The sequence below is a fragment of the Podarcis melisellensis genome (assembly GCF_964234715.1).
Source record: "Podarcis melisellensis genome assembly, chromosome: 8".
NCBI classification, from domain to species: Eukaryota; Metazoa; Chordata; class Lepidosauria; order Squamata; family Lacertidae; genus Podarcis; species Podarcis melisellensis.
The window spans coordinates 55,883,834-55,907,847 of NC_138540.1; the positions used below are offsets into that span (position 1 = coordinate 55,883,834).

Sequence of the window (24,014 nt, forward strand, 5' to 3'; positions counted from 1 at the left end):
AGACAGGAGCAATGTACTTTGGGAAACAGGCAGTAAGAGCATCTGCTTTGAATGCAGAAAGTCTTAGTTTCAGTCCCCCATGGGAAGTTTTTAATGTCTGATATTTTATCGTGTTTTTAATATTCTGCTGGGAACCGCCCAGAGTGGCTGGGGAAACCCAGCCAGATGGGCAGGGTATAAATAATATATCATCATCATCTCCAGGTGGGGTTGGGAGAGACTCCTGCCTGAAAACATAGACAGCTGCTGCCAGTCAGTGTAGGAAACACTGCGCTAAATAGATCAATGATCTAACTCAGTATAAGGCAGCCCCCTATGTTCCTAGTGATAGCAACCTCAGTTCCGTGTGCAACCTTATGGAAGCACATGGCAAAATTTGCACAGGAGGGAGGAATTGGCAGGTTACAGAAGTGCAGAAGGTTTTTACAGAATCAAAGAGTTGGAAGGGACCAATCTAGTCCAACTCCCTACATTGCAGGAAGCACAGTTTTTGCAAGAGTGCAAGAAATATTTAGGGTGAGGAGTAAAAATAGCTCTGTGAGGACTCGGAATGCTTAGTGGGCACAGAATCCTGACTGTAGGGAGGAGATTGGAAATAGGGGTTCAGTTCCAAGAACAAGCATCCATAGAATAATTTCAGCACAGGAAGTTGTCACTTGGTGGTGTTTCTCTCTTTGAAAAAGTGACCAGGCCAAGATTTTCAGAAGGTTCCACATGCAATGCTAAAACCTGAGTTGTAAATTCATACTGGAAAACAGCCCAGCTTTAGGGAGAATTTAGCCACATCAGAAGGGACACCAGCAGATGCCGTGATCTTCTGAGTGGAATGAAGGTTTTCAGGGCCTACCGGAAGACTGTTGTGCCAGAAAGTGAGTGCCACCCGCTCCTCTCTGAGCAGGCCATGGACTGAAGTGTTCCAGATGGAGAGGCCAATCACTTTCCCACCCAGGATCTGGTCAGAAGAACTTTCGTCCTGTAGGAAATAAAGATCAGAGCATTTGAGACCACCCAAGTCACCTCATTTTTACAGCCCATTTGTGTAGTCTGTGCATACCAAGGCATTCCAAAGTCCACCTGCATGTCTCTCCTCTTCGGGCAGTATTGCTTCATGAAACCTGGTTCTGCCCAACCTTCCCTCCATGCGGACATGATCCTGCCTGTACAGAGTCACCACCATCACATACAGAATTTGAGTCTCTTTCTCTCAACAGCAGCAGAACCCAAGAACTTCATGCCACGACCTGAGCTTGTCGGAATGCAGCTGATGTTTCTGCAAGTGTGGAATTTATCCCTGGCTTGGAAGACGTTTCAGTTGATGCCCTAAAGGAGGAAGCTAATTTGCTCAGTTTTCAGTTAAGTGATGCTTTATTGGCAGGACCAGTCTGTTCCCTTGTAGTCTGGAGCTTCCTGTGCTCCATATTTCATCCAGGAGCATACAAGTTGGACCCAAGGGAAATCAGCCGGGGATGGGGCCTAGAGACTTCAAGGCAAGCAGGACATGTTTCTGGCTACAGTTCCTGGCTAGTGAGGAGAATCCCAAATTGGACAACATGCTATTAGTTCAGTGCAGTGCAACAGTAAAAAAAGACTAGAAAGCAACAAAGTAGCCGTGAACATGTCCGTGATAGCTTGCAGGTTTGTGTGGTCTTGCTAAGCCATAGACTGGCTTACTGTGTTGCGCAAATCAGGTCACAGAAACCTTATATGCAACACATTTAGCCCTATCAACCATTAGGCAACAGATTTTCAGCCTACTGTTCAAAAAAGAGAAACTGGAGAATGTCTATATTCCCCCCGGGGGAATTATACAGTGAATACCTGTATAAAACCTGGTGAAAAAAATCGCTCTCTGCCTCTCCCTGGCCACAAGTGCATAAACAACCACTTAAAAGTACTCCAGCATATCCTCCCTCTCAAAATATTATTATTATTATTTGTTATTAAATTTGTTAGTCATTTTATCAAGCCCACGACAACCCAAAGCAACTTACAACCAACCAAGCAGAACAAAAGCCCACATAGATAAGCATGGGCATCATGCAGAATCTCAAAGCAGCAACTGCTTTCCTTGTCGTACCAGCAGATAATTTGCAAAAGTAATCTGGAGGACCAGGATGAGATATAACAGAACAAGAAGGGGGTGAAATTTCATTGTGTTCCATGCCACCCCCAGGCACTTACCCAGCTTTGGTTTCCTTTGAGTGAGGGTTGGTTGAGATTTGTGGTGCCTTTAGGATATATGAAGTGCTTTTTTCCCTAGAAAAATAGGTGCCGGTACTCGCCATGAAGTTGTTACAGTAAGTGCCACACTTTTTAACAACAACAAAAGGAGAGGTGCCGGTACTGTGTACCCTTGAGTACCCTCTGAAAAAAAGCACTGGATATATGGTTTATTTACACATATATACAGCCTGAGCCTAAAATGGAAGCATATTTACACCCTAACAGAATTTGCTTCTCCCTTCATTACTGCCTTGGATTCAAGCACAAATCAAGCACGGGTCTGTGTCCATCTCCTCAGCCTGCTTTCTTGCTGCTCAGCTCTCGCACAACTACCCTGGTTTCTAAGTACCAGGCAGCTGAGGGGAAAGGCCCACCCATTTATTTGCCCTTTGGCACAAGGTGACTTCATTGGTTATGCTAATTATGGTGCTTAAGCAGTCAGCTACGGCCATTGTCTTACAGTTGCCTAGAGAAATGGGCTGGTTTGGCAGACTTGTTCCCATACTGTCTACCCTCGCAGAAACCGAAGAATTGGAAGGCATTCAGGGCATCACACAGACTGATTCCCCCCACCCCAAAAAGAAACCCTATAGTTTAAAGATGCCACCATCTACTTCACGAAAGACCTCAATAAGTTGGGCAGGGATTGTTTTGCCAAATGGTGCTGAAGCATCTGGTGCTCTTGCTGCAGAAACTCATCCCTGAAGGAGCTTCACATCTCTGTGCCTGATAGGTGAGTTTCCTTGGAGAACGTACCCGCAGCCTCTCTTACCTGAAAGAGGGTGGAGCTTGAAACCACCAGCAGCACTGCCCTCGGTGTAGCAGGCCTGCGCCCAAGTTTGGGTTTTGCAAGGACGACTTTGTCCAGGGCCGCTTTAGGCAGCATCACTTCAAAGCCATGAACCTCTTTGTCCTCCTGCAAAAATAAAATAAAATGCTTTATAGAAGAGGAAAAGGGGGTGGTCCAGTTCCATTTGGGTTTCTCTCAGCTTCTCATTTTCCCAGCTTTAAGTTCTGTTCTCCACCTTCCAATTTGCAATTTAAAAAAATAATAATGAAAACTAATCAGAATTTCAGTGCTAATTTATCCCGATGTACACGTTTGTATGCATTTTTGCTTAATGTGAACTTATTGCAAAGCAATTTCCACAATATGTTGGCATGTGCTATTTTCACTAAGATAGACATTTTTATGAACACTTTGCCCTGGTATATGCACTTTTGTACACATTACTTGGCAAAAATCGGAAAAGTGTGGGCTTTGAAGGATGGCTGCATTTCGGTTTTCATGCTGTGTCAGAAAATGTGAATAAGGTAAGTTTGGTGTTAACTGCAAACTGAACTGAATTTCTCCCCTACAGAGAAGGAAACTTCTTGCAATGGGGAGGTAAGGATGGAGCAATAATTTGTACGGCAGGTAATTTAAAATGGCCCTTTCTCCCTTTACTCACCTCCAGCTTGGGTCCAAAAGTTATATTCTGATGACTTAAGGACTGGAAATTCCAGACGCTTGCATGTAGCAGTGCTCCCTTCCCAAAAGTCTTGTTCTTCCCTTGGAATTCTGCTTCTCCCAACTCTGACTCCAAACGCTGGAGCAACCTGTCGGGAAAAGGTTAACTGAGTATGGCTGGAGATACCAGGGTCCACACAGCTACTTCCTGGGTAACTATATGTGCCAAGGAAAATAGCTGATACAACTTGGTCATTTATTAGCCTTCAAGTCTGTTTGGTATTGTGGACTTTTGCTTTTAGAGTTGAAAACAAATTTGCTCCCGAGAAGCCTTGTCAAAGGCTGATGTCAAATAGTCACAGGCTATTTTTCTGAATGTTTGCATTTTGATTAATATTCAGCTAATATTTGGTGTCAGTGAATGAAAGCTGGTAAGGTGTAGTTTCGACATTTGCATAATGGCATGCGACACTGTTTCAGAATTGACTGTACCCGATTGGTGGCATGGAACTGTATTGAGTCACTGATATGTTTCATAGTTGGCAAGCCACAATATTCAGAGTATCTGGACATAGTCAGGATCTGCGTATGCAGAAGGTCCCCAGGTTCAGTCTTTGGCTCCTTTAGATAGGTGAAAAACCCATACAGGAAACCCAGCCATCACCAAGCTGGTCGGGGATGATGAGGGCTGTAGTCCCAAACATTTGGACAGCGCCAGATTAGTGAAGGTGAACATAAACATAAGCAATATTGAACAAGATGACGCAGCAGTAGAGAGCAGACTGCCTATGCAATGCTGGCCCATTTCCAATATTTGCAGGTGCTACTTTGAGGTCTGGTTGTAATATTGCTACATCACACCTGTTGCTCACTGAGCCTGCAGGTGCAGGGAGCCCATGCCAGATCAGACCCTGCCAGGGAGTAGGGGGCAGTAACCCTTTTCCATACTGCACAAATCGCAGTCTGGGGCCTTGCACTTGCTATGCGTATCAGATGAAAAGCTCCAAGGTAAAGCTGTGCTTCCAGTGTAAACAGTGGGTGAGGGGGATCTGATGAAGATCATGGGGAGGGTGGGACACAGCTACAGTGAGCTGCTGGGAAAGTGTGCTGAGCTGGGGAATGGGATTCACTCAAAGTGGATCTCTGCATTCGGTGGCAAACACACAAATTGGAATCCAGTCTTCACCAATTCTCCCTGCAAAGCAGCTGGGCATAAGGCGAAGAGGGACCATACCTGAAGAGGAGCAGCAGGTGGAGATTGCTTAGCCTTTTCCTGCACCTGGAATTCCCAGGTGTACATCTTCTATGTTGGGCATGGGGAGGGAGCCACAGTGAGCAACAGGACTGACAGGTGGTTATTTCCTGTCCAGGTCAGTTTTGGTTGCCTTAGTTCAGAGTTTGGTGTGTTAGTCCCCATTTGTGCATCAATCCAATATTTATTATTTTTTGAAAAAACATATATTTTTTTTAAGTATTGGAACTACATTTTTCTACATGTGTATTTGTGTAGGCATTTTAACCTAAAAATACACATTTTGTGAATTTTCAGAAATGAGCATTGGTATCACAACATTTGGAGATGTGCAAAAGCTAAGGAGAATGGCATTTTGCTCTGTGTGAATCAGGGTCTGCTTGCTTAAAAATGCAGACAATACAAAGCCTCCTCAAGTGTGGGAAGAGTGACACAGACACACACGTACACTTCCTGTGGCTTGTACACATTGTTCCCCCACCACCCCCACTTTGCCACAGAGAAGCCGTAGCGGGGATTCACAGAGTCACACAGAATTTTTTTATAGTTACACCTGACAGGAGTAGATGATAACAGGTTTCTAGACTGTTGCATTTCCCAGGGACTGAGCTGTGAAGTTTATTGCTGGGTTGACATTGCGAATAATCTGACACTGTTGTTTTATATTATTTTGTAATTTATGGCTATTGTGTGGTGTATGTATGTTACGTTGTTTATTATGCTGTGACACTGTAAACTGCCCTGGAGCTTTTTGACAAAGGATGGCATACAGATTTATTAAATAAATAGTTCACCAGCAGAGAATGTTGACTGGCTCATGAATACTTACTCAAATGGGTTTGGCCGAAGGCCGTTCCTGCCACTCTTGCCAAGCTTCCCACCTTTTTCCAGAGTCTTCAGCTTTTCTTCTACGCTCCTAACTTTTCCTTCCATATCGCATACTCGAACAGGCGTCTTTCCTTGATCACCTTTCCCATAATCAAACACAAAAAAGGAAGCAAAAAAGGAAGAGCCTCATTAGGGACTACATTCCAGGCTACAGGACTCCTTACTCACACTGTGAAAGCAGCAGAAAAGGCACAGATTCTGCATCCAGATAAACTCAGGTTTAGTTTTTTTTAAAATAAGGTCCCAGCTTTCATATGTAAACATATGTCCAGAAACATAACCTGAGCCTCACAAACTCTCAGGAGCTGGCAAAGGGGTCCAGGAAGGTTTCCAGTGGTCAAGGGAGGCAGGACCTCGATGTCCTGCACAGCTCTCTGTCCACAGAATAAATTATCCATACTTCAGCTGCATTTCTCTGGATAATTGGGAATGGTTATTTTCTTTGGGGAAAGGGCATGCTGATTTTCTTTTTGCAGTGCATATAGCCCTGGTTATAGTAGCTCATTAGACAGCTTTGATCATTGTGTGTCTTAAGACAAACCTCCGCCACCACTTCTCCTTGGTTAACAAACTCATCATTTTGTCGTATTTGGTTTGCCTTCTTCCCCTTCCACTTCCTGCCATAGGACTGCTCGATGCACGTCCCTGCACATGCACCCCACCTCTTTCCTCCTCTCTCCCCCCCTCTAGGTGCATACAACAGCCCACCACCTGCCCTCAGCGTCCGTTCCATGCACAGGCCTGGTATACCCAGAGGAGAAGCCGCTGGACCATGAGATGATAGAGGGAGTGAGGGGGGGAGGAATTTGAATTAGGGGAAATGAGTACTTCCACCTATGATTCCCCATACAAGATCTTTCAGGTCTCCATGCCCTCCTGCTCTCCAGACATGGATGGGCTAGCTTATAGCCAAGGCTTTGGCAAAGCGAGGAATTGGTGAACAGGTGGATCTATGAAATATGGCTATATAACCCAGATTGCTTATTGGTGGGTTCCTCTAGATGGCTGGTTTATTCAGCATTCACCCCAATTTGATTATACAAAGCTTATGTGACAGTGAGACTATATCTGGTCTTCACTGAGCATTCTCCCTCCCATCAGATGTCAAAGAGATAAACAACTACCTGACCTTCAGAAGACATCTTAAGGCAGCCCTGTTCAGGGAAGTTTTTAATGTATGACATATTAGTGTATTTTTGGTCTTTGTGGAAGCTGCCCAGAGTGGCTGGGGAAACCCAGCCAGATGGGTGGGGTACAAATAATAAATTATTATTATTATTATTATTATTATTATTATTATTATTATTATTTGTTCATGATGCAGTTATACGACAATTACATCTTCTAAAAAGAAGCAAGCTTACCTGTGAAGTAGAAATGATATGCAGACATGTCCGGAAGGGATGTGTTGTGGACACCCCTATTAAAGGCATAGGAGACCCTATAAAGCACATTTGGGCCATATTGAGAAGAATTTTCAGTTGTAATGGGACAGTACAAGGTATATGCCTGGCTAGTTAGGCTGAAATTCGTTTGGGACTTCCCATAGGTGATCTTCAAAAGACTGCCATGCCAAAACCAGTGCAAACAGATGCGATAAGGCCCCAATTGTTGTGGCAGAGGACACTCCTTGGATCCTGTAAAACGTCCACACTGAATTTCTGGAGTGAAAGGTGCCCTTAGGATCAGTTTCTCTGCACTGTTTACAATGCTGATGCCGTCGCTCTGGATTTCATAGCTGATATTGCTTTTCTTTGTTTGATTCCTGGTTGCACAAAACTGGAAGTCTCCTTCATCACTGCTGATCCCACAAATACCTGCATCACAGACACCCCCAAAACAACACAAGGCATTGTATCAGGACATGAGAGAAACACCCAGATGTATTTGCACTGATTGTATTATTAAAACAGAAGTCTTAGGTTATATAGGAATGTGGAAGGGATTAGGGCTGGACAATATAGCGATATAGCATCCAAAACCAGTTTGAAGTCCGTATCATGATATCAGTTTCATAATTTTTGAGCTGGCAGCTTATGGTGAATCATGATGTGTGTGTATGCTATGCAAAAATTACAATGTGGGAAAGACTGTGAGGCCAGTCAATGCGTCTACATCCCTATTCCAGACATCATGATATATCGGTATATTGTGATGTTTAGCCAGTGACATATGACGATGCTGAAAGCCAGATATCGACCAGCCCTACAAGGGATTCTTAGGGCTCATCCACAGTTAGCTTCTCCCCAGCACTTTCTAGGTATAGGTCCATGATTTAAAGCCCCAAGTCCAAGTGTTTTGTTGTTGCTCCACAAAAGCCACTCTTTGACGCTGAATTGGAACAAACGGCAATTTGGGTTTTCCGTGGAATGCTGTTTGCTCAGATTCATCAGTAAAGAGTGGGTTTTTATGGGGAAAGCACCAGGTGGGGTGGGGGACACTTGGACATGGCGCTTTAAAGCACAGACCTGTGCCTAGAAACACAGCAGAAAAAGAAGTCAGAAAAATGAGCCCTCAGCTACACAGTTACATCAACCAGTGGCACTCTGGAGAGGACTTTCTGCATTAGCAATTTAGGATACTTCTGGATGACCTGTTTATCGAGCCTTCATCCTAATTTCTTTGCAACAAGTTTGTGGGGAGGTTAGAAAATGTCAGATTGTTTTTCAGCATTCCTTCTGATTTTTTTATTAAAGCAGAGGTTGTATGATGTCGCATTAAGCACTTTCCAGTGCATTTCCTGATCACAAAAACAAAACACACCTGATTTGGTGGAGGGAGCAAGTTCGTTGCCCCAGAGTCCCATATCTATTTTTAACTGACACAACCGGAATTTGCTGGGATGCGATTGAACCCCCCACCTCCAAAATAGCAGCATTGGAAGAAGCCTCAGAATCCCAGGAGGAACCCTGACACAAGGTGGTAAATGCAGGGAACCATTTTACTGTGAAGACAGGGGGTGCAGCCTGATTGTTCCATGAATAGTGGTAACAAGACATATACATTACCTTGGGACTGGAAGAGGAGAGGCAACAAGAAGAACAGCATTCTGAGCGATTCTGAAGAGCTTATTTCACAGTCAAGGTCTTACAACGACAGAGGGCTCCCCTCAAACTCCTCCATGCGACCCCATGAACACTCTTGTCTTCCTCAGCCCAGCTGGAAGTGCCAGCAATCGTGGTAGTTAAAAACCCATTGTCCTGTTTCTGCAAAGGGAAGGGAACGTTGTAAAGAGTTCTGGGTCCTGGAATTACCTACACCCTTTTAAAATGATGCTCTTGGTAGCTTCCTTGGTACAATCTGCAGTTAAGTGCTTTCAATCCCCACCGACATTGGGTGCTTAACCTTTCCATGGAAGCAGGGGTGTGTGGCACTATAATATAGATGTGTGTTTAACGCATGCAGAGGGTTAATTTTATGAATTGACCCTGAAATCCTAAACATGTCACCACAGAAATGGGATCCACTGAGTTCCACAGGGCTTTTCCTCAGGTACACCAACTTTCCTGGGGGTAGCTCTCACTGAACTTCAACACAACTTTGCTTCTGAGAAGGCATATAAAGAATTACGCTGTCAGTATAGTTTAGCCTTCCCCAACCCAGTTCCCTCCAGATGTTTTGGACTACAACTCCCGTCAGCCTCAGCTAGACAGCTGTGCTGGGTGGGGGTTACTGGGGGCTGTAGTTCAAAACATCTGGAAATCACCAGGTTAGAAATTCTGGCACAGTTCCATACTGCTCCCAGGGGTTCCCTTCAGTTCATAGGGCTGGAGGCTCCTCAACTCTGCTCCATCAGGGCAGTCTTTCTCATGCTGAGAACCTCAGGTTGAGGGATGCATCCAAGGGGTGAGCTTTTCCCTTTCAAAAACACACTTCAGCTTCTTTCATAACACGTCAACCATGCCCAGTCTTGGAATAACTTGGAACCAGGAGCCCACGTTTCAACTCCCCACCCACTGTCAAAGGGCATCCTTCCATTAGCCCCACTAGACACCAGCAGTAAGTTTACGGAAGCTGTAGGCAGCTTTTACAAATAAATAGAAATCTGTCTGGTTCCAGTCTGAGTCAACCATACAGACTGTGCATGGAATGACAACATCAGTGCAATGGGAACAAGATTTGTACACTGTTCCTTGGGGCTGCCTCCCCCTCCCATTCTGGCCCCACAATCTCCACCCTGACCCCGTTTGAATTGCAGACAGGTGTGATCAAAGACTGTACGGCTTCCTGGGGTGCAAATATACAGCAGTGGTTAACATGCTGAGTGTTAAGGTGGACAGATCTGTCAAACCAGCTTTCATGCAGTTGCTTTTGTTTCCAACCTCAAATTCAGCTCTCTACATTTCTGCAGCAGTTTGTGCTTTTTAAAGCCCTAAACAGCCTTGGCCCAGTATACCTGAAGAAGTGTCGCCACCCCCATCGTTCAGTCCGGACACTGAGGTCCAGCACTGAGGGCCTTCTGCGAAAATTGAGGTTACAGGAAACCAGGCAGAGGGGCTTCTCGGTAGTGGCACCCGCCCTGTGGAACGGTCTCCCAACAGATGTCAATGAAATAAACAACTACCTGAGTTTTAGAAAACATCTGAAGGCAGCTCTGTTTAGGGAAGTTTTTAATGTTTGATGTATTTATTGTGTTTTTAATATTCTATTGGGAGCCGTCCAGAGTGGCTGGGGAAACCCAGCCAGATGGGTAGGGAATAAATATGTTGTTGTTGTTGTAAAAAGTAAATCTTCACAAAAGTTTGTCAGCATCTTACAACACATTTCTCCTAAAATTGATTTTTATATACACTTTTGCCTAATATAATGTATCAATACATGCATTCCCGTACACACTTTTGGCTGGAGGCCTGCACCACAAAATTCAAAGAAGTGCAAATATGAAACATTGCAGTGTTTTGGCTTCTGAATTGTTTCAGGAAGTGCAAATTAGGTAGATTCACATTAAAATGCAAATCCAAACCAAATCCACCCCCATCTGAGATTAAGATTCAGCTCCTTGCTGGCAAGCTTCCAGTTTCCTGTGGGAATCAACCAAAGGGGATGTGCAGGTGTGGGAAATGTTATGTAACCAATGGTTGAGCCATCCCAAGGTTTACAGATTATGTCACAGCAGATAACTAAAGCAAAAATGTGTACCCAGCTTGATGGGAAATGTGATGTTTCAATTTGACACTCAGGGAAAACACACATTCCCTGAAATAAACAAACAACTGCATTCAGTAGTACTAGGCTTGGTCAATACTAGACTTCCAGCACAGGTTTGGAACAGTGCGGACGAATGTTTGCATGAGGTGTGTGATGTCTTCTGTTCTCTAACCTTCCTTTTCGCCCAGTCTTTGGCCCCCCTGGTGCTAGAATGGGAATTTAAATTGGTGCAGGAGTTTGGATCCACTCGATTCTTTCTATTTATTCACCACACATCTCCAATGTGTGATCATCTCACACTGCATTCATGCATCAAAAAGTACATCATGTGCAAATATGCTCACTAAGGAGTTGATGAAACCATTCCATAAGGATTATTCTGCATGTAATTGTCAGCAACTGGGAGAAGAGCTTTCAGAATTTCTTAACAGATATTCAGAAGAAGGATGCTTTAGAGATGGAGGATGAAGCCACAAGAATCCCTCTCTGTATTATCTTTGTCTGCTGGACTGCAACAGCTTTGGTTTCTTGAGATCCCTGGTAGGGAATCATAGAATTATGGAGTTGAAAACGTCCCCCAAGGGCCATTAAGTCCAACTCCCTACACATCATAAAGCAATTTGGCTGGATTGCTTTCTCATTCATTAAGGCCAAGATAACTTCGTCAGAATAATGAACTCCTTGCAATACAGTACCGACTTGATGAGAAACAGGGGCATTGTTCAATACAGCTACATTCAAAATGGTGTTTGTGGGCCAAACTAAAAGCAGATCATACATAACATTGTTTCACAAGGTGATAGAGCCTGTATAGAAATTGGCTAGATGTTAGTAATGAATGCAGCCTCTTGCTTGCTTTCCCTACCCCAATATCAGAATGAAACTTCACATTTTTCATAAATTTCAGAAGACATTCTCACTTTGATTGGCACATAAAAATAGAGTGTTTGTGGCTGTGGGAAGTTTTCTTGCTGCTGCAATGTTGGCAGAAGGACTTTCCCATGCCTCTGCTGCCATCAGTGAATGCAAATCATTTGATATGAAAGCATGTCAGTGAAACTTTAGACATTAGCGACTCAGAATGCACCATCACTTTTTTGCTAAGCAAAACTTGGTCTTTTAACTGTTCACTCATGCAACATATCAGAAGCTCATTGTATATCTTCTAATCATCCTGGAGCACTTTTCCCACCCAGATGTAGTTCATTTGTGGGACCAGTGGAGGTGCAATGCTGGCATCTTGCCAAGCGCATCAGCAAACTGGGAGTCAGTCTTGGAGATGTGCGCTCCCTCCCTCCCCCGTCCTGTCCCCGAAGTGAACCCAGCTCACTTTGCAAGATTAATCTCATGTCACACGTGCACCAATGGAAACCATGGTTAATGCAAACCCATATCACTTGCCAGCTTCTTGGTTGGGCTCTTCACTTTCTCTGATCAAGACTAAAATAGAAGTTTCCTCAACCTGCCAGTTATTAGGTGTGCACGTGGCTTTCTAAAAAGTCAACAGCACTTTCTTCTCTACTTAAGACATTAAGAACCCAACAACCCCAAATACACCTCCGTTTTGGAACGTTTCGGCTCCCAAACACTGATAACCCGGAAGTAAATGCTCTGATTTTTGAACATTTTTTGGAAACCGAACGTACGATGCAGGTACTGCATCCTGTCTATCCTGATGTCTGCTTAAGCATCAGTTTGTAAGCACAGGCCTCTCAATTCCTCACAGAGCCATAAATAGCAAACTTGTGTGGATCACCAGCTTGGACCCAACTGTCTGCTTCCCTTCTCACCTCTTTAGAGGTTTTTGGGTTCATCTTTGATTTCTATCCACTTATGCAACTGTGTTCTGTTGACCTCCCTTCCATAGCCTGTTCCTCACTCAAAAATTCAGACAGTAGCACCTGCGTGGCAGAGACCCTGCCATTTTGATTATGTTTCACTCTAGAACACTGTGCCATAAATAAGAAATAAAGATACTGAGCATACGTTGGCAAAATTATATATGGAAAGATTAGCCAACAGGAACGACTTATTTTAACAAGTGGGGATCCATTCAAGTTCATAGGATTCCACAAGCAAGAAGTCAGGCGCTCTCACTTCTTGCTGCTGTTTGGAAACCCCTTGCTTAACTGTCAGAACTCACATGCCCTCTCTTCATGCTGTTGTTTGGAAATCCTTCTTTTCACTTGCAAGCGATGCCCTGTCAAAAAGGTGCCCACAACCGGGTTGCAGGCGATAACGCTTCAGTCACGAGGCTGGTTTCCCCATTTCCCCCACTACTTTCCCACGGCTTTCTAGAGCACTGCTAAATCACATGGGCTCACTTGCCATTTGAATTTGGGGCACATGCTAAATGCCCCATGATGGATCACAAAACCCAAAGGCTGGAAGGAAGAAGGGTGCTGAGGAAGAACAGGAGTCCCCTCTCAGGGCTTTCCAGCAATGTAATGATCTCAAGAGTCAGATTTCAACAAGTGAAAACCACATCAAAAAGAAGCTGGGGTTTCCCCATCAGCACTAAAGTGGGGGCAAACAAATTAGACTTTTGCAGGCGACAAATGGGGTAGAAAAGGCTGTGCAGCTTTCACCCCGACTAAAAACTATTTTGGTTTAGGCAAGCACACCTCGAGATATGTAAAGTTGGCATATATTTTCATGTATTATTTTATAATGAATATTTTTAAACTTTTGATTTTATTTGGTGCTGGCCTTTAAAGCCCTAAACGGCCTCGGCCCAGTATACCTGAAGGAGCGTCTCCACCCACATCATTCAGCCCAGACACTGAGGTTCTCCTCCAAGGGTCTTCTGCTGGTTCCCTCACTGTGAGATGTGAAGTTACAGAGAACCAGGTGGAGAGCCTTCTTGGTAGTGGCGCCCTCCTTGTGGAATGCCCTCTCATCAGATGTCAAGGAAAGAAACAACTATCTGACTTTTAGAGGACATCTGAAGGCAGCCCTGTTGAGGGAAGTTTTTAAGGCTTGATGTTTTTATTATGTTTTTAGATATGCTGTAAGTCGCCCAGAGTGGCGGGTATAAATAATAAAATTATATTATATCATCATTATCACTGATATTTCTTGGGGGGAGATTAACTTGCCATTAACTTTTATTGATAATTTTAATGTATATTTCATTTTATGTAAACTGCTTAGAGGTTTTTCACCATTCAGTCGTACACAAATTCTGTTTAATTAGTTAACTAATTAACTGAGCGTAACAAAATAATATAAATAAAAATCAAGAAGAATTAACCAAAACTGCGACAATTTTATCCAGGGGACCCTGTAGGCACATCTGTGGCATTAAGCACTGAGTGATGCTTTAAAACAACCAGGCATAATTGCTACATACATTACTACATGTGCCCTCCCCCCATAATTGCTCAAAATGCACATACAAGAAGGCCAGTTAAGTGATCCCTCGCAGGATGTGTGCCAATACTGCAAGCACATGAGGAGGGCTGGATGCCTGCCCCACTGCTGCTCTTCTTGAAAGTGATTATCTTCTCCTATCTCAGGAGAAGAGATCTTGTTATCAGCAGGCGATTGGGCGACTCCAGAGGAGAATGTTTACGAACTTCTTGTTCTAAGGTAAGTCCTGGAATTGCAACTCTGGACACAGAATTTTGGCATGTACCCCTTGACAGCTATCTCAGTCCTTTTTCCTATAAGTGACCTGAAATAAAAACCAAGGGAGCACGGCTGAAGAAACAGGCCAAAAAACAATGTTCTTCTGGACCACGGATGGGAAACCTATGGTCCTCCTGATGCTCCTGGACCACAACCTCCATCATCGCTAACCACTGGCCATGCTGGCTGGGTCAGGTGGGAGTTGGGAGCCCCAGAATGCTTGGAGAACCACAGGTTTCCCACCCCTGGTGTAGACAACATTGAGTCAGATGGACCAAAAGACTGACTAAGCATAAATCAGATTTCTTACATTCAAGTGGGGCAACTATTCCTAGCTAGGACTAAAGAGAAGGTCTTCTCTCAGAGCTTCCTGACAAGAGTAAGGTTGGAACTCTAGCACAGGAGTCAACCACCAGGGGCCATGGGGACTTTGGCCCCCGCAATAAAATATCTGAGGGGGTTGGGCCCCCACAAAGTTGACGGGCATTCCCATTCAAATGGTGTGTGCCCTGTATCATGTGATCAATTCTGCAGGGCGGGGCTTACCCGGCCCCCCGCAATATTTCATTCAAGTTGGCACCCCTGAACTCTAGTGAATCTCCATGGGAAGGAAGAGCTTCATGCAAGAAATGGCATCAGCAGCTTGAGTGCTTCTGCCAATGTAGCGGTGACTCTCTACAGGAGTCAGCATGCAGGTCTGCATTACTCAGCATTCAGAAGAAGAAAGCCACAGCTCTGTGGAACAAAGCACCCCTCTCTTGCAGACAGGCCAATGCTCTGTACAACTCTGGAGGAAGCAGCTTCTTCTGCTCCTATTTACACCCCAGCAAGGTAAAATCGGTGGCTGAGAGCAAGCCACATGACCACAACACCGGCAGTAGTGATGCTGGCCCTGCACCAAGTTCAGCAGAGATGAGGATCCTGAGGCCCTCCAGAAGGCCTTCCAACTCCTGTCATCCCTGATCACTGGTCATGCAGGCTGCTGGGAGTCCGGCAACACCAGGAAGGCCGCCGGTTGCCCATCCCACGATATGTTTCAGAAGTCGGGATAGTCCTTTCCAGAAGAACAATTGAGGGTCTACATCAATGGAAGGTGGAATGTATGAGCAATGAGAGAAAATGGTTAAGAATCTGGGGAGACACCCGAAATCTCAAGCCCCAGAAGAGCTGGAAAATAATCTCTTGGGCTGTGCATCCTACAGGAGTTCAGGTGGTGTGCGGAGTACCCAGTTTTACTTCCCCTTCAACATGGTGAAAAAGAGGAGCAGGTTGGGGTGGATGACGCTCATTAGTGCAGGTAAGCGAAGTTCTGGCTAAGGGCTTGGACAAGCTTCTCTTCTCCCCCACCTTCTGCCTCTGCCTGTCTCCAACCAGCCTTGCATTCACTCTGCTTGCATCTACCTAGCTGAGCTCATGGTGCAAAGACTCAGTGTTAATCCCTTCTGCATTCCTGGCCTTCCAAATAAGGCCCAAGCCAGCAACTCCTGTTGAAACTGGAGCAAACAGCTCCTCCTCACCCAGCAGAAAAGCATAAATTTGGAGACAGAAATGTCAAATGAAGAGAGAAAAGAGGTGGGTGGGGGGAAGAGGCAAGAGTTCGGCAGATAAGAGGACTTTTCTGCACAAACTAGTCCTTGCAGTTTAGTCGCCATAAAAGAGGACTTGACTCGATCTCTGCAATCAGGGCACTGCCTGCCAGCCAAACTCAATTAGACTCTTTTCAAGTGTAATAATTTCATGCAGGGTCTATCATTCCTGTAACAACTTTTTTCTTTCTTTTATACTTGCCCTGCTGAAGTATGCTTGCCTTCCCAAACGTGATGCCCTCCAGAAGTTGTGGACTGCAACTCCCACCAGCCACAGCCAGCACTGATTGGATCCATAGTCCAAAAGTATCTGAATGGCATCAAGTTGGGGAGGGCTGTAGGAGGCAATGTGTATCCATGATGGGTGCAAAAACCAAGCCAGGGTTCCAAGGCAGCTGGTCCTGAGATGCAGCAGGAAACAAGGGGAGGAACCAAGCAAGGCCATTCAAAGCACCAGCCTGAGCTGAGTGGGTGGTCTTCCTCGCGGCTCCCCTTCAGGTAGCCAAGTGTCCTGGGCCAACATGCTCAAGAGGGAGCCTGTGGGCAAGGCGCAATGGGTGAGAACCACAAGAAACAGCCCAAAAGGGCAGGGTGTGTGTGGAAGAGAACTCTGGCCTGAGATGGGCAGGGAGAGGAAGGCTCCATCCTTGTGGTCACCAAGGCAGGGAAGCGGTTAACCTCCTGCACCAATGGGACAAAGCCACAGAAAGAGAGTTAAAACATGCTCACTGCTCCTGGTAGGACAGCAGGAGGAAGCATAATATGGCCACATCTTACGCAGGGGTTCGGTTCCAAGTGTTCTGCATGTACAGTGGTACCTTGGGTTACATAAGCTTCAGGTTACAGACTCTGCTAACCCAGAAATAGTATCTCGGGTTAAGAACTTTGCTTCAGGATGAGAACAGAAATCGTGCTCAAGCAGCGCAGTGGCAGCAGGAGCCCCATTAGCTAAAGTGGTGCTTCAGGTTAAGAACAGTTTCAGGTTAAGAACAGACCTCCAGAACGAATTAAGTGCATAACCAGAGGTACCACTGTATATGAAAATCGTGTGTACCCAAGCTCTTGGAACAGGCTCCTTCTGGCACCCAGCAGATTTGCTCCAGTGCCACTCTCCTCTGGGGCCATACCACGCAAGCTAGACCATTGGCAGCTGTCATAGGAGGACATCGTATCTCGTGCCAGCCGGTTAGCTGTGGTTTCTAGAAGCTTTCCTGTTCTTAGAAACCAAACAGCATCCAGACCAATATGCGTCAAAACTCACCCTGGCAGCAGAAGCGCAGGCACACACTTGTGGCAGGAGCAGTCTTATCTCAGAAGGTCAGGCATGGCTTCCTCCTTGGCCATTTCTTTATTTTCTGCAGCCACACATCCTGGAACGGACGCAGAACAAACAGCCTTATCTCCACCCTAAGCAGGCTGTTCCAAGCAGCCCTTGGGGTATATTTAGAAGGCACACCAGCCAGCCCCTTACTGCAATGGGCTGTGTTAAAGAGAACAATAGGACATTATAAAAAGAAGTCTCTGCTTCGTCAGAGAGAGAACTGAGTGCTCCCCAAGGGGATTAGATAAGCAAGGGGAATGCCGCTGCAAATGGCACCCTGCCTCCCCCACCTTCCTGTCCCTATGAGCTGTCCTCCCATGATGTAACACTCTGGAAACAGCAGGTAAAGCCCCAGGCAGCCCCAGGGGCCGGCCAGGATGCCCATGAGGGTGGGAGGAGGAATCCGACCATGTCTGCATTTAAACTAGGAACCACCTAATTTGAATGGAAATGCAACTATCCTTGGAAATTCAAATGTCTACTAATATTGCAATGCAAGCGTTAGGGGAGGTGTGCATGAAAACACACATATCAGTGAAAATAGCATACAAAAATGCATTATATAAGGGAAAGACTGCTTACAAATATGTGTTTATTAGGATAAATTAGCACTAAAAGGGTGGTGAATTTTCATGATTTAAAAAACAAGCAAACTGCTGCAGAAATGTGGAGAACTGGGCTTAATATTAGGAAACAGAGAGAACCAAAATGGACAAGTTTGCCCATCCCTGGTCCCCCACTCATTCCTCCCCATAATTCTCTTTTGATTCGCTTCTAGGGCTTGGGGCTATAAGTGCTGCAATTTCCAGAGAAAACTGAACTGTCCCAGTGGAGAGGTGGTCAGAGGACCTGTCTGCTTGCATGGGGCATCAAACTATCAAATTGCTCTCTGTTGTGTGATCCCAGGCAGAGTTACACGGAGGAGCTGGACAGGCACCAGGAAGGGGCAAATCTGTAGGATCAATGACATCCATTACAAGAGGATCAACCCAGCAATCCTCTGTTACAAAACCAGAGGGGATCAGCTTCCGCAGACATGCCAGTACCCAGAACCCTCAGGAATTTGGGGCAAATGCAGCTTCTCTTCACCTCTTGGTGCTGAAGCACGACAAGCCTGTCCCTGTCAGGTTTCCCCTCTCCCCTTGCTCTCCTTCACCTAACAGAGAACAATTTGATAATTCAGTATTTTGCTTTCTGGTATTTGTTTGAGATTGCTGGCTTTGTGGAATTTTTTTGGTACTATTTTGTGCTTTTATCCACCCTGCTGCCCGCCAGATATTCTGGTCTGCAACTCCCACCATCCCGTTTCCAACTACATTTTCTCCCTTACCCACCTTGAAACTCTCTTTATAAAAGAAAACGTATATCAAGGAACCTCCCGCACACTCGTACCCAGCTTGAAGACAACTTAACTCCTCTCCTTAGCCAAATAACTTTCCGTACTGACAAAATCCTGCTGTAAGAAGAACGAGGGCAGGGCAGCTTCCCTCCTAACGCAAAATTCAGAGGTTCAATTTAAATGGGAGATTCTGTGTTGAAAGATAAAAAGTGAGGCTGCCCACCATACTTTTGGCTCTCCATCGTTCTTCTGCTTCAGCTGCAGAGTGGTCACAAAAGCACACAGAATTAATGGAATGTGGCATGAATGCTCTGCCTGTTCTTCCTAACTTCTCCAGCAGTTCTTCTGCTGTAAATGAAAGCCACGGGTCTCAAGACCCCACAGCACGCTTTGCAATCCATACCATATTCAGTGTGAAATTCTGCTTCTGAAGAAAAGGCGGGGGGGGGTCCCTACCTTCTGCCATTCACTTGATTTTCCACCTGTTTCGGCCTTCACTCCTCCTTCAGGATAAACCGATTCGCACACACAGCGTTATAATAGAAGACTGTGAACTTTTGAAGACACCTGTGTGCAATTTGCACCAAGGAGTGGCCACAACTGGTTTGCCCACAAGGCAAGCAGGACTTGGGCCACCCTCCCTGCCAAATGTTGCTCATCTTGCTGGGTGACCACAGTCATAGGCTCTTGCCACATGACAGCTGTTCTGAGGGGCAGCTGGGAAGTTGGCAACTGCATCCTGAGTGGCCATTCCTGGTGGAAAAACCCACCTGGGGAATGCTCCAGGCACCCTTTTAGGAGAGGGGGCAAGAGATAAAGCCAAGGACTGGGAATCCTTTCTCAGCCAGAGAGCCACACTCCCTTCTGGGCAACATTCTGAGGGCCACATGCCAGAGGCAGGTGGAGGCAGACACAGAAGCGGTTGGAGCAATTACTGTTAATTCTACCCTTGTGTAGTAGTTAGTTTCTACACACACCCAGAGAGAGCTCTTCCTCTCCTCCTTCCAGGCCAAGCAAGAAGCATCGTCAGAATTCAAGGACATATTCCAGCCAGGCAAAGACTATGTGGGAGGCAGTGAAGTAGGGCTGGTGAGGTGTGTAGAATTCTGGGTGGAATTCTGACAGAGAGGCCTGGAAGGTGGCATTTGGACCTGAGGATCTCATACCCCTCAACTGGCCCATTTTAAACAAAACATCCTAGAAATTACAGAAGCCACCCTGGCTTCCAGTTCGCTCCTGGGATGTCCTGTTTTGGCTCCCACAAGAGCATGGCCCTGAAAGACACCTGTTTCAGGGCGCCATGCTCTCGTGCGTTACATGACTTGCCCAAGAATGCAGCCCCAAAAGACGTGCATCCAGGTTTACCTCCCAGGCATGTGGAAGAGCATGGGATCCCCACCTGTGAGATTCACAGAAAATTGAAACAGAACAGAAGGCCAGTGGTGGTGTAGTGGTTAGAGTGTCGGACTAGGACCTGGGAGACCTGGGTTTAAATCCTCACACAGTTTAGCAGGACTGTGTGGAGGAGAGGCTTCTTGCGACCCTCTCACCCTATGGTTGTTTGCAGCCTTGCTGCATGCCGACCTCCCCGCCCCCTCCTCTCCCTTCAAAGCGCTCGCTGAAAACCTGGATCACAACCAAATATGTAACATTTTGCAGCCACAGCTTGTTCTGTGCAAGAGCTGTGGGGCCTGCCTGTGCTAGTGTGTGCATGCAAGTGATGGGGGGCAGAATAAATTGGGGAGCTGGGGGGAGGCAGGGAGAGAGATGTGAGGAGACTACCTGAATGCAGACAAAACCTAAAGGGACACCTTTATGGCTGCAAAAGCACTGAAGGAACCAAAGCAAAGTCTGGCCTACAGTACAGAGAATCCCAAGGGCCAGACAGAGATTCCCGGAGGGCCACATTCAGCCCTGTGCTAAACAGATATGAGACTGTGCCTTCCTCTCGTGTCGAAGTTGCAGCTGTGTTTGTTTTTAGATCAAGTGGTTTTTCGACGTTTGGGTTCTAGATGGAGAGCTATTTTAGAAAACAACCACATAGCCTCCCCTATTCCCCAGCTGGCTTGACCAGCAGTCACTGCTCCCAGTCCCACTCCAAACCACGCTGCACGGGTGGCTGCCCAGCAGCTACGAGGTGAGGAAGGCTGCATGTGCAGCTCTTGGGCTCCTGTCAACTTGCCCTCTCTGACAGCCTTCGGAAGGGAAGCAGCAGCAAGGAAGTGCTCAAGTGCCTCAGGCAGGATGCCCTCTTGAGAGACCACATACAGAGGAAAAGTGGCGGTGGCGGCAGTAGGGGGGTGGAAGCAGGAAAGGGAATCCCAGCAGGAGCTGCTTCCCTCACCTCGACTGAACGCCCAGAGGAAAATCCCCTCTTCAGAGTAACTGCAATGAACAGGAGGCCTGTCACTGTGGTCCACTCCTTAGCTCCTCTCTCTGCAAGCACCCCCTCCCCCTTTTCTCACAAAGAAGAGAAAGGAAGAATGAAACTGCAGACACAACAGACAGAAGGGCTCCACTGCAGCTGGGAGAAAGGAACTTATTGGCATAATCTCCAACTGAGCACTGCCCTTTTCTTCCTGCCAGGCACCAAGACAGAAGTGGGGTTACTTGCACAGCATGTAATCATAGAATTGTAGAGTTGGAAGGGACCCAAAAGGTCATCCAGTCCAACTCCCTGCAATGCAGGAATTCTAGGGTGCCAGCTCACTTCATGGAGGATAAGGCAACCAGTAGCTACTGGCTGCCATGGCAATGATCTCCCTCCACTGTCAGAGGAAGCTTGCTTCTGAATGCCAGTGGCTGTGCTTCACAAGCTGTTGCCCTCAAGTCCGGCTCACAGGCTTCTCCTTTGGTGTGTCTGGTTGTCCACACTGTGAGAACAGGGTGCCGGACATCATGGGGTCCCTTTGGCCTTATCCAGCAGGGCCTTTCTGCTGCATCTGATTATATCTGATTACGGTTATTTATTTATTTGCTGCAGACAACTGACATAATATTCAGCCCACAATGAAGGCTCACAGCAAAGGGCAACACAATTCATTAGATACTAATAAGTGCTAATTCTTGCTGAAATTATTTCTACCAGTAACAGCAGACTTCTCCAAGCAGATACCTCCCCCAGCATGGGAGTTGTAGTCCAAAACATCTGGAAGGTAACAGCTGGGGGAGGGCTGGTCCATGCTGAAAGAAGCTACTTAGATCAGTAATACCACACAGTGGATACCGCACATCTCAGACATGGTACTGGCTCCCATCCCAGGCTGATCAAGCCGTGACCGAGTCTTTGCCAAACTTTTAAATAGCAGAGAGTACACTTCTGCTATTTAATTGCAGTTGCAGACAGGCTTCACTCAGACTCCCCAAAAGTTCTAACTTTTAAAATATAATGGCTGTCTGCTTTCGGAGGAGCCAAGGACCTGTGTTCATTTGCAACTCCAAAGAAGTATCTCCTTCAACTGGAGTAAGATCGGAACAGCAGTTCTCAGAGATACAGGAGGCAGCCTCCTAGGACTAATTCTGTTGCTTCTTTGTGGCCGTTACTGAATGCTCCAAGCCATACTTGGCACCTGGTGAGCGCTGAGTGGGAGGAGGCAAAGCCAGAACAACAAACCATACAGGGGTGCAGTTGGCAGCCTCTTCTGGGTGCGGGGAATTTGGGTGGATATGATCTATTAATTAAATTTGGTTCTCACAATACACTAGCAAATCTTGTCCAACACACTGCTGGGAAATTATTATGCTAATCCTTTAATATTTTGGCAACCTTTTGCCTTGCCAATGAATCATTATCCCAGGGCTGAGGTGAATGGACTCCTTGTTTGGGGTGACAAATTGCTCTGCTAGGAAACGAAGTGACACTTTCTGTTAGTGTCACAGAAAAACATCACAGAAATGCCGTATCACCAAGCCCAACACGTCACTCTCGTAAAAGCATCTAGGAGTTGGAAACAAAGTGCATTGAACCATCTTGCATTAGTAGGAAGCCACATCTCAGCTGTGTGAAGAATGCTCTTGCTAACACGCTGTCTGAGAATAGCAAAATGAACAAAAAAAGTAAAGCAGGCTCTCGCCAAAATCAGAGGCAATAACTACAAACAGAGGGTTAAAACTGCAGGGGAGAGACACTAGAACCAACCAACCAACAGGAGACCAACTTCAATGTCCAATTTCTGGGAGCGAATGGGACTATTCTTCTTCCAAAGGAACACAGACCACATTTCTCGTCCTATCTAAAGGCAATGAAAGGGGAGGCTGATGGACCATGCTCCATTTCCCACTCCATGTCAGCCACTTCAGGGCACACTTGTGTAGGAGCTTCTCCTGAGCCAAGTGCAGTGCTGGACTTGTCAAACCAGAACTTCAAGAGACATTCCTGAGGAGCGGAACATAACATTGTGTGGGAGGATGAGGCTGACATCATGCCTTGTGTCACACAGACAATGTGGCTGGGACCCACTATGGTCAACGTCTGCTGCTTGGAAAAGGCAAAGGTTAGCCACTCAACCCACTGGTCACAGTGACGAAGGGAAACCCTGAAGTACAAGTCAGCAAGGAAACTGACTTGGGTTAAGGAAGATGGGGCAGAAAGTCCATCTTCTTGTCCACTCCTGTCCACCTCTTCCTCTACCCGCTGTGTTTGAAGATGCACATCAATGAAATATCTCTCAAGGGGCCAGACTGAGTTCATGAGCTGCCAGTTGCCAGCTGTATTTCCCAGTTGTTTTGGACTACAACTCCTAGAAGCGCCAGCCAGCATGACCCAGTGCCATCTAGAGGGCACAAAGTTAGGGAAGGTACTGAAACTCCTCATGACAGGAACAGGAAAGGCCAACATCAAATTGTCAGGTCTCCCGCTGGAGGATCTCATCCCACTGCAACAAGAAGGACACACTGGCCCACATTTCATAAACTATAGCTCTCAGTGATGCAGTCAAGCTATGTTCCAGTTCTCAGTGAGGTGGCCAACTCTAGGAATGCTCCTCCTCCCTCCCTCCCACCTCCCTGCACATACAGGAATAAGATGGCAGAGAGAAGGTGCCGATTTTCTACATGAAGTGAATGCTTTTTGTACCGAGGTGCATGTCATCATGTACCTGCCCCACCTGCAGCCTAAAGTGGTACAATCCAGGCCCAGCTTGACCAACTCAGAAAGGCTAAAAGCTTCTCTCCTTCCT

At 46.2% G+C, this 24,014-nt stretch overlaps 1 protein-coding gene across 4 annotated transcripts in view; it reads right to left on the minus strand.

The window, feature by feature from the left end:
* Nucleotides 1-24,014, minus strand: part of ADGRG1 (adhesion G protein-coupled receptor G1) — a 40,373-nt gene that overhangs the window by 9,766 nt on the left and 6,593 nt on the right. For 2 of the 4 annotated variants that reach the window (XM_081922704.1, XM_081922705.1), the window contains exons 2-7: nt 8,822-9,019; nt 7,178-7,630; nt 5,755-5,893; nt 3,675-3,822; nt 2,996-3,139; nt 848-973 (exon numbers count right to left, since the gene is read on the minus strand). In XM_081922704.1, coding sequence (XP_081778830.1) covers nt 848-973; nt 2,996-3,139; nt 3,675-3,822; nt 5,755-5,893; nt 7,178-7,630; nt 8,822-8,861 — 1,050 coding nt within the window. In that variant the 5' untranslated portion in view covers nt 8,862-9,019. Of the gene's footprint in view, nt 1-847; nt 974-2,995; nt 3,140-3,674; nt 3,823-5,754; nt 5,894-7,177; nt 7,631-8,821; nt 9,020-17,438; nt 17,548-19,293; nt 19,313-24,014 lie in introns of those variants that run through there. The other 2 variants (XM_081922703.1, XM_081922702.1) reach the window with 2 other exon arrangements.